A 14,426-nucleotide genomic window follows, 5' to 3' on the forward strand; every position below is an offset into this window, starting at 1 on the left:
TTAAATCCATTAACTTGGGAGAAGTACTAGATCTTTCCAAGTCTCAGTTTCCTCCTCTATAAAAAGAACAGTGACATACACAACAAAAGTCACTGCCTGGGCCAGGGATTTAGCTCAGTGGTGCCACCAGCTGCCTCGCAAGTGCAAGATCCTGAGTTCAATCCCTGGTACCACAAAAAAAAAGTTCCTGCCCACCTTCAATGACATGTCAAATGTAAAATATTGCCTTGCGCTCAACATACTCTTGTACATAACCAAGTAACTAGGTGTTGATTAAATGCATCTATTTAGTAAAATTATTTAGAAACTTTTCCAAGTACATTCCAATGAACAACACAGGCAAGGACCCTAATCTCATAGAGTTTATGTCTCAGAAGGAGAATAGAGCTAATAGCTAGTAAACAAATAACTATACCAGAATGTATTAGAGATAAAAACTAAAGAGAATTAAACAGGGAATTGATGAAAAGCAAATTACTTTGGTAAGGGAGGTGGTGGGGAAGCCTTCTCAAAGGCGGTGACATTAAGCAGAAGTTTAACCCATGTGACCAGAAGTAACTTGTGAGAAAAGAACATTCTAGGCTTTGCAATAGCAAATATAAAGGCCCTGAGGCAGATATGAGATTGAAATACTCAAGAGAAAAAGGAGGCAAGTGTAATGGGAATATTTTGACTTGCGAGAAGCCCAGAGGAAATGTGGTAGCAGAAATAGACATGGGTTGATGTGTGGAGACTTCATAGGCTATGACTAGGATTCACATTTTATTTAAAGTGCAATGAAAACCATTCAAAGATTCACAATCAGAGTAGTGACAAGAACTGGTTTATGCTTTTAAAAGTTTAACCATAGTATAGAGAATGCATTATGGGTACAAGAACAGAAGCATGAAGAATAATTAGGAGGATCCTGTTTAGACCAAGAAGATGTTGACTTGACCTGGGCTAGTGGAGGTGAAGATGGAGAGAAGAGCATTTGTGTATGCTTTAGAGATTGAACCAAGAGGACTTAGCAATGGAGAAGAGGGAAGAAAAGAGTCAGATAAGGCAGATGTCTTAGACCATTCAGGCTGCTGTAAAAAATCACTATAAACTTCATGGCCTACAAAGAACAGAAATTTATTTCTCAGTTCTGTAGGCTGAGAAGTCCAAGATTAGGTGCCAGTAAAGGCAGTGTTCTGGTGACAGCCCATTTTCTCATAGATGGTGCTGTCTCACTGTATCCTCATGTGGTACAAGGGGCAAGGCAGCTCTCTGGGGCCCCTTTTATAGAGGCATTGATCCCATTCATGATTGCTCTGGCATCAAACCTCAACATCTCCCAAATGTCATCACCTTGGTGCTGAACATAAGAATTTCAGGCTACAGAGGTGGGCACAAACATTCAGAAGATAGCATAGAGTTTTACTTAAGCTTCTAGGTGAGATTAAAAATAAAATACAAAAAATATTTTAAAACAATTAGTGGTAGATATATTTTCCCTATTTTGATGTTAAGTACAAGTTAAAATGCTGAATATTATACAAAAATTAATAAGATGATTCTGAAAAGTAGAGAGAAGACCAGGGCTTGACACATAGTTCAATAGTAGAGTACTTGCCTAGCATGGGGAAGGTTCTGAGTGCCAAACCCAGCACTGCAGAAAGGAAGGAAGGAAGGAAGGAAGGAAGGAAGGAAGGAAAGAAGGAAGAAAGAAAGAAAGAAAGAAAGAAAGAAAGAAAGAAAGAAAGAAAGAAAGAAAGGAGGGAGGGAGGGAGGGAAGAAAGTAGAGAAGAGGAAGAAGAGAAGAGAAAAGAAAGAGAAAGAGAAAGAAAAGAAAAACGGCAGACCAACTGGAACCTTGGAACACAAAGAACACAGTGTGAATTCTCTGGACTTTCCTTTTGCCTTACATCCCAGACATTGAGCTGCCAATGTCAGCAACCTGGAAATACCAGTGGGCATGTAATCCAAAAGAAACCCCCTTAAAGCTTTTTCTCTTTAGCCAAAGGACCACAGGAAAGGTGCACCCAGGCAAGACAGGTACTTTTTTTTTTGGTACCGGGGATCAAACTCAGGACCTTGTGCTTGCGCAGCAGGTGCCGGAACCACTGAGCTAAATCTCTGGCCCAAGACAAGAACTTTTAGATAGTAACTTCCCCACACCAGGCAGACATCACAGAAAAACCTGGCCTTACTGTCACCTGCACCAGAAAGTCAAGTAGAGAGCTAGGTTCCTCACCTCATGGATCTCTAATGAAGAGTCAACACCTGAAGGGAATGCATAAGAAAGGCCACAGAAGGACCAGCACTTTTATCCCTGTTGTCCAGTAACAAGTACCTCACCTCTCATGGTGTTAGGGGAAACCACACGGGCACCTGGACTTCCCCCTGCCAGCAGGAACAAGGTGCCCCTCCCACTTCCCAATGGGGTGTGTCAGAGGAGGCCTGATGGAGGTCAAGACTTTCACTATCCCTCAGCAGTAGTGAGACTCCCTACCACAATGCCAGGGAAGACCACATAAGGAAACAGAACTCCCATCTCCACCGATTAGTACTGAGGAGCCTCCAGCCCTCTTCACCCCTGGATGTCAACACGGTCTGAATGAGGACCCCGGAATTCTACCTCTGCCTGGCAATAACAGGGTAGTGACCCCTCATCCCCTGCCAAATAAGTGTCACAATACGCTGGGCATGATGGTGCATGACTGTAATCCCAGCACTTGGGAGGCTGAGGCAAGAGGATCGCCATGAGTTCAAGGCCAGCCTGGGCTACACAGTGAGCTCAAGGCCACCCTGAACTACAAAGCAAAACCCTATCTCAAAAAAGTCACAATAAATCAGTTTTTAAAATAAGGTTTAAAATAAGATCCAGAATCTCGTATGTAATATAAAAATGTCCAGGTTCTGATAAAAAACAAAATCACTCATTCTATAAAGAAATAGGAAGTTTTCAAACTGTATGATAAAAAGACAATAAATGCTAATCCTGAGATGAGAGTTATCATAAAATTAATAATATAATGTAATAACTTTATAATAATCTGGTAGACTTTAAAGCAGCTGTAATAAAAATGCTTCAACAGGCAATTACAAACTTGCTTTGACCAAGTAAAAAACAGGAAATAGAAGCTATAAAGAAGAATCAAATGGAAATTTTCAAACTGAAAAATGAAATAACTGAAATAAAAATCTCAGTGGTTGGGCTCAACAACAGAAAGAAGCAACATAGGGAAAAACAGAGAATTAGAAAAACAATAGAAGTCACTCAATCTGAAAAATACAAAGAAAACATTAAAGAAAATGAGTCAAAGGCTGTGAGACTAGAAAGAAAATCTAAATTAGTTTATTTAGAGAAAAATGAGTCAGAGACCTATGAATCCAAAAAGCCCAGCAATCCCCAAACATGATACATCAAAAGAAATTCATGCTAACACACATCACAATTGAACTTTTTAAAACTGAAGCCAAAGAAAAAAATTTTGAAAGCAACCATAAAAAACTGCAATTTACCTACAAGAAAAAAAGATACAACAACAAATTTCTCATCAGATACCATGGAGACCAGAAGGAAGTAGCACAGTATGTTTCTGTGCTGACAGAAAAGAACTGTCAATCAAGAGTTCTATAGCCAATAAAAATGGATGACATAGGAATGACATAACACAAACCTCAACAAACTTAAAAGAATTGAAATTATACAAAGTATAAGAGAAAAGACAAATTAACAATATCAGGAATAAACCAGACTATTTTTACAGACTCTACAGACATTACAGGATAATAAGGAAATGATGCAAACAACTGTCTACAAACACAAATTTGACAGCTAGATCAAACCTAGAAAAAAAGGCTCACTATTTCAAGAATTATAAACTACCATATATCACCTTATATGAAATAGATAATTTGAATAGCCCTACAGTATGAAAGAAACTTAATTTTTAATTTTAAAACTTCCTAAAACATAAATCAGCCCACATTGTTCCATTGAAGAATCTGACTTAGTGTTTGAAAAAGAATTAGCATCAATTTTACATGATCTCTTCCAGAAAATAGACTATTTTCCAATTCAGTTTTGAAGGTTGTATTATCCTGATACCAAAAGCAGACTCCCCAAAAAAAACCCTAAAGACCAATATCTTTCATAAATATAGATACATACAAAAGTGCTTAACAAAATATTAGCAAACAGAATTCAGGATTATATAAAAATGACCTATAAAATGAATTATATACCATGAGTCAATGAGGTATATTCCAGGGATGCAAGTCCAGTTCAGTATCTGAGAATCAGTCAATGTAATCCAACACAATTTTTAAAATCATATAACAACCAATGCTGAAAAAGCATTTTAAAGAATTCAGCCAGGCATGGTGGAGCACCCCTAAAATCTCTGCACTCAAGAGGCAGAGGATCACTATGAGTTCAAGACCAGCCTGAACTATACAGCAAGACCCTGTATACAAAAAACAAAATAAATACATAAATTCAACACCTATTCTTTAGTTTATATATATATATGTACATTTTAGGTATAAAATACATTTACATTTATCATTGGGTGTTTGTACCAGAACGTGATGTACCTTCTTATTTTTTCTCCCATTACCTGTGCACCCTTCACCCCCTCCACCCTTCCCTATTTACAGAGTTTGATTCCATTTTTTTTCTTTCTCATAATTTTTCCTTTCCCTTCCCTTTCCCCTTCCCCTCCCACCATTCCCAAATCCTCAGACCTTTTCTTATTTCAAATTATCAATTATTCATTTTAATCATTTTCATCCTTATTTACACTTTCAGTTTCTCACACTAGAGATATTATTTGTATTTACACATGTGTGTCCTATTTATTTCACTTAAGAGTATGGCCTCAATATGCATCCATTTAGCTATAAATGTCTCTAGTTTCTCATTCTTTATCGCTGAGTAGTACTCCATTTTATAAAAAAAACCACATCTTCTTTATCCAGTTTCCAGTCAATGGGCACTTGGGCTGTTTCCAAGCTTTAGCTATTATAAACTATGCTGCTATAAACATAGGTGCACATATATTGCTGTGGTATGATTCTTTTAATTCTTTGGGGAAGATACCCAGCAGGGGAATAGCTGGGTTAAATGGGACCTCTAGTCCTTGTTCTTTGAGCTATCTCCATACGGATTTCCATAGTAGTTGCACCAATCTACATTCCCACCAATAATGGAGAAGGGTTCCTTTCTCCCAACACCTCCGCCAGCATTTTTTATTGGTTGATTTCTTGATAGCAGCCATTCTTTGTGGGGTGAGGTGGAATCTCAGTGTCATTTTCATCTGCATCTCTCAAATGACCAGTGATGTTGAACATTTTTTCATATATTTATTTGCTGTTTTTACTTCTTTGTGTGAGAAATGTCTGTTCATTTTGGTTGCCCATTTTTGAATTGGGTCTTTGAATTTGAAGGGTCTGGTTTTTTTCAGTTCTTTATATATTCTCCATAGTAGACCTTTGTCTGAGGTACAGCTGCTAAATACTTCTTCTCACATTGCAGGTTGTCTCTTAGCTCTGTTGGTAGTTTCTCTTGCAGTGCAGAAGCTTTTTAATACGATGAGATCCCAGTTATTGATTCTTTGTGCTAGCTCCCGTGCTACTGAAGATTTGTTCATAAAGTCTTTTCCTATGCCAATGTCTTTGAGAGTTCTACCTAACTTATCTTCCAACAAGTTTAGTGTTTCTAGCTTAATATTTAGATCTTTAATCCACTTTGATCTAAGTTTAGTGCACAGTGATAGGTATGGGTCTAGTTTTAATCTTTGCCAGGTTGAAATCCAACACCATTTATTAAATAGGTTATCTTTCCTCCAATGAGGATGGTTGGCTCCTTTGTCAAAGATGAGGTGGCTGAGTATGTCTGGAGTTGTTTCTGCATCTTCTAATCTATTCCACTGATCCTCAGGTCTGTTTCTTTGCCAGTACCATGCTGTTTTTATCACAGAAGCATTGTAGTATAGTTTCAAGTTGGGGATTGTGATACCCCCAGCCATGTCTCTGTTTCCTAAAATTGCTTTTGCTATTCTAGGTTTCTTCTGCTTCCAAATGAATTTTTGGATTGTTTTCTCTAGTTCTGTGAAGTATATTGCTGGAATTTCAATTGGCATTGCATTAAATCTATATAGTAGTTTTGGAAGTATGGCCATTTTCAATATATTGGTTCTTCCTACCCAGGAACAAGGGATCTCTTTCCATTTTCTTATATCCTCTCCAATCTCCTTTTTCAGAGAGCTGTAGTTTTCAGTGTAGAGGTCTTTTGCTTCCTTTGTTAGGTTGATTCCTAGATATTTCATTTTTTTAGATGCTATCGTAAAAGGAATTATTTCCCAAATTTCTCTCTCAATGAGTCTGCTATTTGCATACAAGAAGGCTATTGTGGGGGGCCGGGGGTTTAGCTCAGTGGTTTTGCCACCTGCTGCGCAAGCACAAGGACCCGAGTTCGATCCCCAGTACCAAAAAAAAAAAGAAGGCTATTGTGTTTTGAGTGTTGACCTTGTGTCCAGCTACTCTATTGACTCTGTCAATTAGGTCTAGAAGACTTTTGACTGAGTTTTTTGGATCTTCTATGTGAAGTATCATATCATCAGCAAATAATGACAGTTTCACTTCTTCCTTTCCTATCTTTATTCCTTTTATTTCTTTCTCTTTTCTAATTGCTATGGCTAATGTTTCCAGAACAATATTGAACAGGAGTGGTGATAGTGGGCATCCTTGTCTTGTTCCTGATTTTAGTGTGAAAGTTTTCAATTTTTGACCATTTAGTATGATGTTGGCTGTTGGTTTTTCATAGATAGCCTTAATCAGGTTGAGATAAAGACCTTCTATTCCAATTTTCTGTAGCATTTTTATCATGAATGGGTGTAGGATTTTGTCAAATGCTTTTTCTGCATCTATTGAGATGATCATGTGGTTTTTGTCCTTCACTCTGTTAATACAGTGTATTACATTTATTGATTTACGGATGTTGAACCATCCTTGCATCCCTGGGATAAATCTGACTTGGTCAGGGTGTATGATCTTCTTGATGACCCTCTGTATTCTGTTTGCCAGTATCTTGTTGAGGATTTTTGCATCTATGTTCATTAGGGAGATTGGTCTGTAGTTCTCTTTTTGGGTTGGGTCTTTCCCTGGTTTTGGGATCAAAGTAACACTTGCTTCCAGGAATGAATTTGGAAGCCTTGCTTCCCTTTCGATTTCCTTGATGAGTTTAAAGAGTAATGGCAATAGTTCTTCTTTAAATGTCTTGTAGAATTCAGCAGTGAAGCCATCAGGACCTGGGCTTTTCTTTGTTGGTAAGTTTTTTATTACATTTTCAACTTCACTCATTATTATTGGGGTCAACACCTATTCTTGATAAACTCTCAGAACAGAAATAGAGAGGACTCTCTTCAACTTGATAAAGGGTATGTACAAAAAATACAGCAAGGGCCCAGGGATTTAGCTCAGTGGTTCCAGGGCCTGTCTCACAGCACAAGTCTCAAGTTTGATCCCCAGTACCAAAAAACAACAACAACAACAAACAAACAAAACTACAGCAACCATTGTACACAATTGTGAGAGAATAAATGCTTTCCCCCTAAGATCAGGTCACAAGCAAGAATATTCACCTTCACCACTCTTTTTTTTTTTTTTTTTTTGGTACTGGGGATCAAACTCGGAACTTTGTGCTTGTGAGGCAGGTGCCAGAACCACTGAACTAAATCCCTGGGCCCTTCACCACTCTTATTTAGTGTAATACTAGCCAATCTAGCCAGTGCAATTTTCACTGAAATTTCAAAACTTCCAAAACCAAGATGCAAAGAGAAAATACAATAAAAAGTCAGAATATTTAGAAACTGTGGGACAATTACAAATGGTATAGTATAGGGCTGGGGATTTAGCTCACTGGCACTGTGCCTGTCTCGCAACCGCAGGTCTTGAGTTCAACCCTCAGTTCCAAAGAAAAGGTGCAGTATAGAGAAACACAAGAAAAAGATAAAGGAATAGCAGAAATATTTGAAGCAATAATGACTGGGAACTTTTCAATATCAATAGTAGACTCCTACCTTTTCCTGCATCTGGCATTCACTAGTTCAGATCTTCTCCAGGGTTCTGGACCGCCGAAACAAAGTGCCACAGATTGACTGGGCTCACAATCCTGGAGGCTAAAAGTCCAAGACCAAGGTCTCCACAGGGTTAATTTTGTTATAATACCTCTCTCCTTGGCTTGCAGATGTCTGTCTTCTGCTTGTGTTCATCTGGCCTTCTCTCTGAATATGTGCATTCAAATTGCCTTTTTATAAAGACAATAGATTAGGACCCACTCTAATGTCCTCACTTTAATTTAGTTACTACTTTAAAAACCATATCTCCAAATACAGTCACATGCTGAGGTCCTGGGGGTTAAAACTTCAACACACGGATTTGGGGAACATACAGTTCAACCTTCATGCAGATCCTTTCTATAACTTTTACTTCATCTATCCAAATTTTTGCTAATGATATCTTTGTTTCTCTTGTTTCCTTTCTTTAGGCTGCCATGATTTATTCATTTATAATCCCTTATTACTATTTTGATAGGTTCTGGAGAGAGAGAGAGAAAGACGAATGTGCTTAGTTTGACATCTTTATCCAGGAATCCCTACAAATCCTCTTAAATAACACCTCCCACTGAGAAGTCTTCTTGCTAATGTCAGACCACAGTAATCACTCTTTTAACTCCCGAATCAGTTAACACACATTTGCCTTTTGTTTCATTCTTATTAGCCTTGTAATTCTATATATAGATTTTAGGCAACCACGGCTTTTTATATTTCTATTATATTCCCTAAATATCTAGTACCATATTGTGTTCACTATTTGATTTAAAAAGTAAGTGGGTTAACTTTATGAATTTGAATGATTCCATTACTATAATTCAAATTCAATTTTTATCCATCTTTTAATGAACACATTACATCATGAAATTCATAATGCACTGTCTTATTATATATATACATGCCAGCTTATGAAAGTAACAGTGTAAAATTTCGCCAAGTCCCAAAATGAAAAACACAGTACCATCTCCTGGATCAAAACCAGTAGGGCAGCCTTTTAAAAATAATACAGCTTGTCCGGGCGCCACTGGTCCTCCTCAGTCAGCCCGCTGCTGTCCTCGCCAGGCTGCGGCCTCAGAACCTGGCCGTGCTTGCAGCCCGTACCCCGCTGGACGAACAAGGCCATGGGGGCCCCATTCAGCTGAGAACCCTTAACTGACGCCCAGGCACCCACGGGCGCAGTTTAAAAGGCTTTCTTTCCAGGACAGGCAGTGGTGAGCCGGAGTAATGGGTGAAAATGCGTCATGTAAAAGCAGCTCAAGCTGGAAGACAGGGCCCTGCAAAGAGACATCTTGCGGAACACTTTGCGGCTGGGGAGATAAAAACTGACATGTCAAAAAAGGAGTGGAAGCTAGGATTACCCATTGGCCAGGGTGGCTTTGGCTGTATGTATCTTGCTGATACAAATTCTTCAAAACCGGCTGGCAGTGATGCACCCTGTGTTGAGAAAGTGGAACCCAGTGACAACGGCCCTCTTTTGACTGAATTAAAGTTCTACCAGCGAGCTGCTAAGCCAGAGCAAATTCAGAAATGGATTCGTACCCATAAACTGAAATACCTTGGTGTTCCTAAGTATTGGGGATCTGGACTACATGATAAAAATGGAAAAAGTTACAGGTTTATGATAATAGATCGCTTTGGGAGTGACCTTCAGAAAATATACGAAGCAAATGCCAAAAGGTTTTCTCAGAAAGCTGTCTTGCAGCTAAGCTTAAGAATTCTGGATGTCCTGGAGTACATCCATGAGCACGAGTACGTGCATGGAGATATCAAGGCCTCGAATCTTCTTCTGAGCTACAAGAACCCTGATCAGGTGTATTTGGTAGATTATGGCCTTGCTTATCGGTACTGCCCAGAAGGAGTTCATAGAGAATATAAAGATTCCAAAAGACGCCACGATGGCACTACTGAATTCACCAGCATTGACACACACAACGGCGTGGCCCCATCAAGACATGGTGATTTGGAAATACTTGGTTATTGCATGATCCAGTGGCTTAGTGGCCATCTTCCTTGGGAGGATAATTTGAAGGATCCAAACTATGTTCGAGATTCCAAAATTAGATACTGAGACGATATTGCAAGTTTGATGGAGAAATGTTTTCCTGAGAAAAGCAAGCCAGTTATTCTTTTAGGTGAAATTGCTAAATACATGGAAGCTGTGAAATTACTGGATTATACTGAGAAGCGTCTTTATCAGAAGTTCCGCGATATTCTTTTGCAAGGACCAAAAGCTGTAGGGAGTAAGGATGACAGCAAACTGGACCTCGGCATTGTGGAGAATGGAAGTTTGAAAGCAAAAGCAGTAGCAAAGAAGAGAAAGAAAGCACCGAATCTAGTGTTGAAGGTATGGAATGCTCACGTTCTCAGGTGGAGGAGGTCCCACAAAAACATTTAAGAACCAGAAAGAGAAACCAGAGATAAATCACCTGCTCAGAACCAACTTTTCTTCCTTTTCATTTGCCTTTTTCTCCTTTTGTGTTTTGTTTTATTTTCATGTGCGTCTTGTGGGGTGGGAATAATAATTAAAATCTTTGTCTTTGAAAAACAAAAATTTTTTAATTAAATGAATATTTTGTACAATTCATAGAGGTTAATTTATGAGTTTCAAAAACCTTCAGGTTGTACTTGTTAGCTACCATACATGAGTTGTTTTGTTTGCTACCATACATGAGTTTTGATGTACATATGGAAAAAACTACTGCAGCATCCACTTTCCTAATCATTGTGCATTTCCCAGAGTGGATAAAAATGTTTGACAAGTCTTCACTTTTAAGGAAATGCAAAACTTAAAGGTCATTTTTGCTTGATACAGATGACAAAAAAATAAAAATTAAAAAAATAAAAATAATACAGCTAAAATAATAATAATAATGCAGCTTCAAGGTAAATAAAAAGTAGTATCAAGTCTCTGAAGAATGATTATGTATGAAAATGAGATTCTGCTTTTCTTATAAGACTTTTTAATGGTAATATAATTGAAGTGAATATTGATAACTACTGTGGTGAAAATCTCAGTCTTTAATTCAGGTTATTAAAAACCCCTCATTTTTTTTTTTTGGTACCAGGGATCGAACTCGGGTCCTTGCGCTTGCGCATCAGGCGGTAAAACCACTGAGCTAAGTCCCCTGCCCAAAAACTCCTCATTTTTAAAGCTGTATTTTACCTTTTCAGATACAATCTACAGATAGATGACTTGTTAACAGGATCTTCCTGACTTCATCAAAATTATCTGGTGATTAGTGCTGCTATATGGCTAGTTAATTAAAACATAGTTCTGCTTTGCCTATTAACATGACAAATCAAGTGATAGAAAATGTGATGGCAAATGTCAGTGCCACCTGACTCTAACATCTCAGACTAAAAAGCCTGCAATTTACCCAGAAGATTACACCCCTAGTTAGAACCTTGTAACTGACTTATCTGATTATCCAAATCAGGCATTCTTTGATGAAAGAGAAGGTGATATGACCTGTTAAAGGGCAGTTGAATCTCAGGTCCCCATTGTAACAAGCACACATGAAAACAAAACAAAACAAAAACATTAAGGTTGACATTTGAGGTATCACAATTACTTTCTACATTCTTAAGTGTTTACTGGGTTTTCTTTTGCCTTTTGGGAAGATTCTCCCATTGCCCTGGAAAACACAGCTTTTTGGTGTAGCAGGTCTAAGCCAAATGTCTCTCCATCTCTCAGAGATATCCTAAAGACAGGGAGGATCTGAGCTGGGAGGATCTGAGCTGGGAAGCTTCAAGCTGAGATGTTGAGCCTTTGGACATAAGGCCTGTCTTCATAGAGAGCACAGTGAACCTCTGCAGAGACTTCTGGAGGAAGGAAAGGGCATAGGTTTCCACTTCATCAAGCTTAGGCTGGCTGGTCAAGAAGTCTGGCCTTGAGGAGCACCTGTGCAAATAAAAAGCCAAGGGGCCAGGGATTTAGCTGAGCGGTACCACCGCCTGCCTCGAAAGAGGAAGGACCTGAGTTCGATCCCCTGTACCAAAAAACAAACAAACAAAAAAGCCAGGAGCATCAGTGACCAGCTCTGCAGCTCTTTTCCATCCTGTAATACCTGGATGAGATCAGCAAGTGTTCCGAGAGCTTTGTTCAATTCTGCCTTCTGATATCAGCTGTGTTGAGCAGGTGAACAGCAGGGCCCATGCTCAAGGCCAGGGTTAAGCAGGTCTGGGAGGAGCAGCAGCCTGAAGAAGAGGACACAGGATTCCCACAGCAAGGAAACTGAGGACTGTCCCAGGAGAGCTGACAAAGAGCAGTCAGGACTGATTTGTGTGCATGTAAACACACACAGGAGGTGAGTGTTGCTGGAACCCAACCAAAGGCAGATGTCTTCTAGGGACCCAAGAAGGAATACAGATGGGACAGATGATCCATTGGTTTGAGCATGCTGGTGATCCTGTGTCAGTTAATTTGAATCTGGTTCTCTTTCTGGGTTTTGCTCCTGCCAGTGCAGCATACTGGGGGCTTCATGTGGCTTTGACAGTGGGTTTGCAGCAGAAGGGTACTGCCTTATAGCAGCCTACTGAACCTTACCATCCCCAAACTCAGCCTAGTTATTATTGTGGAACAATAACCAGGGCGACAAGTTATGAGTACCTAGTACTGAGTTAAGTCAGGAAAACTCTCAGCCTGGAGATCCACAAATACATCATGGTTGTGAGCTGGGAACCTCAGCCTCTCCAGCCTCCATTAAAGCAAAGCTCTGGCCAGGGATTTAGCTCAGTGGTTTTGCTGCCCACTTCGCAAGAACAAGGACCCGAGTTCAATCCCCAGTACCAAAAAAAATAAAATAAAATAAAGCAAAGATCTGAGTCTGTGGAGGTAGACAGGTTGTGTCTCTCTCTTCTCAATTAAATCACACTTTTCACTTCTGCATTGCCTTTTAGACTCTTCAGGATCCTCCAAATCATGAGGGTGATAAATGATCAGATAAGTCATCCCTACTAATGAGCCAATTTGCTCATATGTGACCACTTTCAAATGATAATAACACCCAAACCAACTTAAAAATGTTTTTGTCTCCAAGAAGTCTAGGATGGGACTTTCAGGCATCCCAGCAAGCAATAGACAAATGTATTTGGCCAGAGCAAGGTGGGTGTCTTATCCAGGGCCAGAGCTGAAGACATGATCCAGTCTGTAACCAGAGCCTTTTCCACTGCCAGACTCTAAGGGATAACACTGCCAAGTGTCTTGAATTGTGGGCCATTAAAGTTAAACAAGCCAATGGCACCTTTAGCTAGAGAGCTAACTGGTACCTCTGTCCTCCTGATTTACCGGTGGGCAGAATTGTGTGTGCATTCTTTCCTTTGGTCCTCTAGCAGGAGAGCTAACTGGTACCTCTGTCCTCCTGATTTACTGCTGGGCAGAGTTGTGTGTGCATTCTTTCCTTTGGTCCTTTCACCATCCTACCCTACTGTCCAGTGATCAGTAATCAATCACAAAGAAGTCAAAGACATTTAGCACTCACAAAAGGCTTGAGGCAAAAAGTAGAAAAGAGGGGACTGATCATAATCTTTGGGAAATCAAACCAATGACCACAACACTATGACATCTTAGTCTCAACTTGGCTTTTTGCCCTTGCAAATGCACTACTTTACCATAAATTCAGGCTGCGCTGTAATAATTATAGTTTCACTCTGATGTTATAGAAATGTATATTCATTTATCCCAGTGAAAATAAATACAAAACTCACCATATTTTATTTCTTTAATGGATCCCATAAACATCAAAACAAGTTACTGATGTTGGAAGTTGAGAGGCAAGGGAAGTAGAAAACAAACAGGTGTGTCTGGATGCTGGTATTTAGAACAGACCTGAGGATCAAACACAGACATTCAGCCATTGCCCACCCCCCGGGACACACCTTCCCCCACCAAGGACAGCCTTTTCTGTACACTCCTTTCTAAGTGCATTTCTGTGACATGTTTATCAAAGTTCAGTGTGATATATATTTTAAACCCAGGGCCCATGCACTAAAGTACTGGGAGAGATGAGATACTTCCCCCACACACCCTCCAAGTCCCTAGGAAGACCTGGTGACACATCAACAAAGGAGCTTTCCTTGAGGTAGGCAGATAGAGCTTTTCACCCAGCCATGACTAAGTACTGACTTTGAGGATGCTTTCTGTCTCGACATTCCACCAGGGTCCCCAACCATTCTGTGTGATCACAGCACAAGGTTGTTTTGCTGATGCAGCAGGACAGAGTGGATCCAGTGGCAAGTAACAGGGCCCAAACAAGCACTGACACCTCTTCCTGTGTGCTGGTGACTCCATCCAACCACTGTGACTGGCACAGAGGCAGCCTTCAACAACTATTTGTTGAACAA

At 39.6% G+C, this 14,426-nt stretch overlaps 1 protein-coding gene and 1 pseudogene across 2 annotated transcripts in view; one reads left to right on the plus strand and one right to left on the minus strand.

The window, feature by feature from the left end:
* The first annotated feature begins 9,318 nt into the window (after nt 1-9,318).
* LOC147821504 (serine/threonine-protein kinase VRK1 pseudogene) lies at nt 9,319-10,596 on the plus strand (annotated as a pseudogene).
* Nucleotides 10,597-13,800: 3,204 nt separating this feature from the next.
* Rpap3 (RNA polymerase II associated protein 3) overlaps nt 13,801-14,426 on the minus strand; it is a 41,391-nt gene continuing 40,765 nt past the window's right edge. The window contains exon 19 of one of the 2 annotated variants that reach the window (XM_021243100.2): nt 13,801-13,911. In XM_021243100.2, coding sequence (XP_021098759.1) covers nt 13,901-13,911 — 11 coding nt within the window. In that variant the 3' untranslated portion in view covers nt 13,801-13,900. The remainder of the gene's footprint in view (nt 13,912-14,426) is intronic. The other variant, XM_021243104.2, reaches the window with a different exon arrangement.

Source organism: Heterocephalus glaber, unplaced genomic scaffold (genome assembly GCF_053883595.1).
Source record: "Heterocephalus glaber isolate CG9 unplaced genomic scaffold, H.glaber_assembly_v1.0 deba00001733, whole genome shotgun sequence".
Lineage (NCBI taxonomy): Eukaryota > Metazoa > Chordata > Mammalia > Rodentia > Bathyergidae > Heterocephalus > Heterocephalus glaber.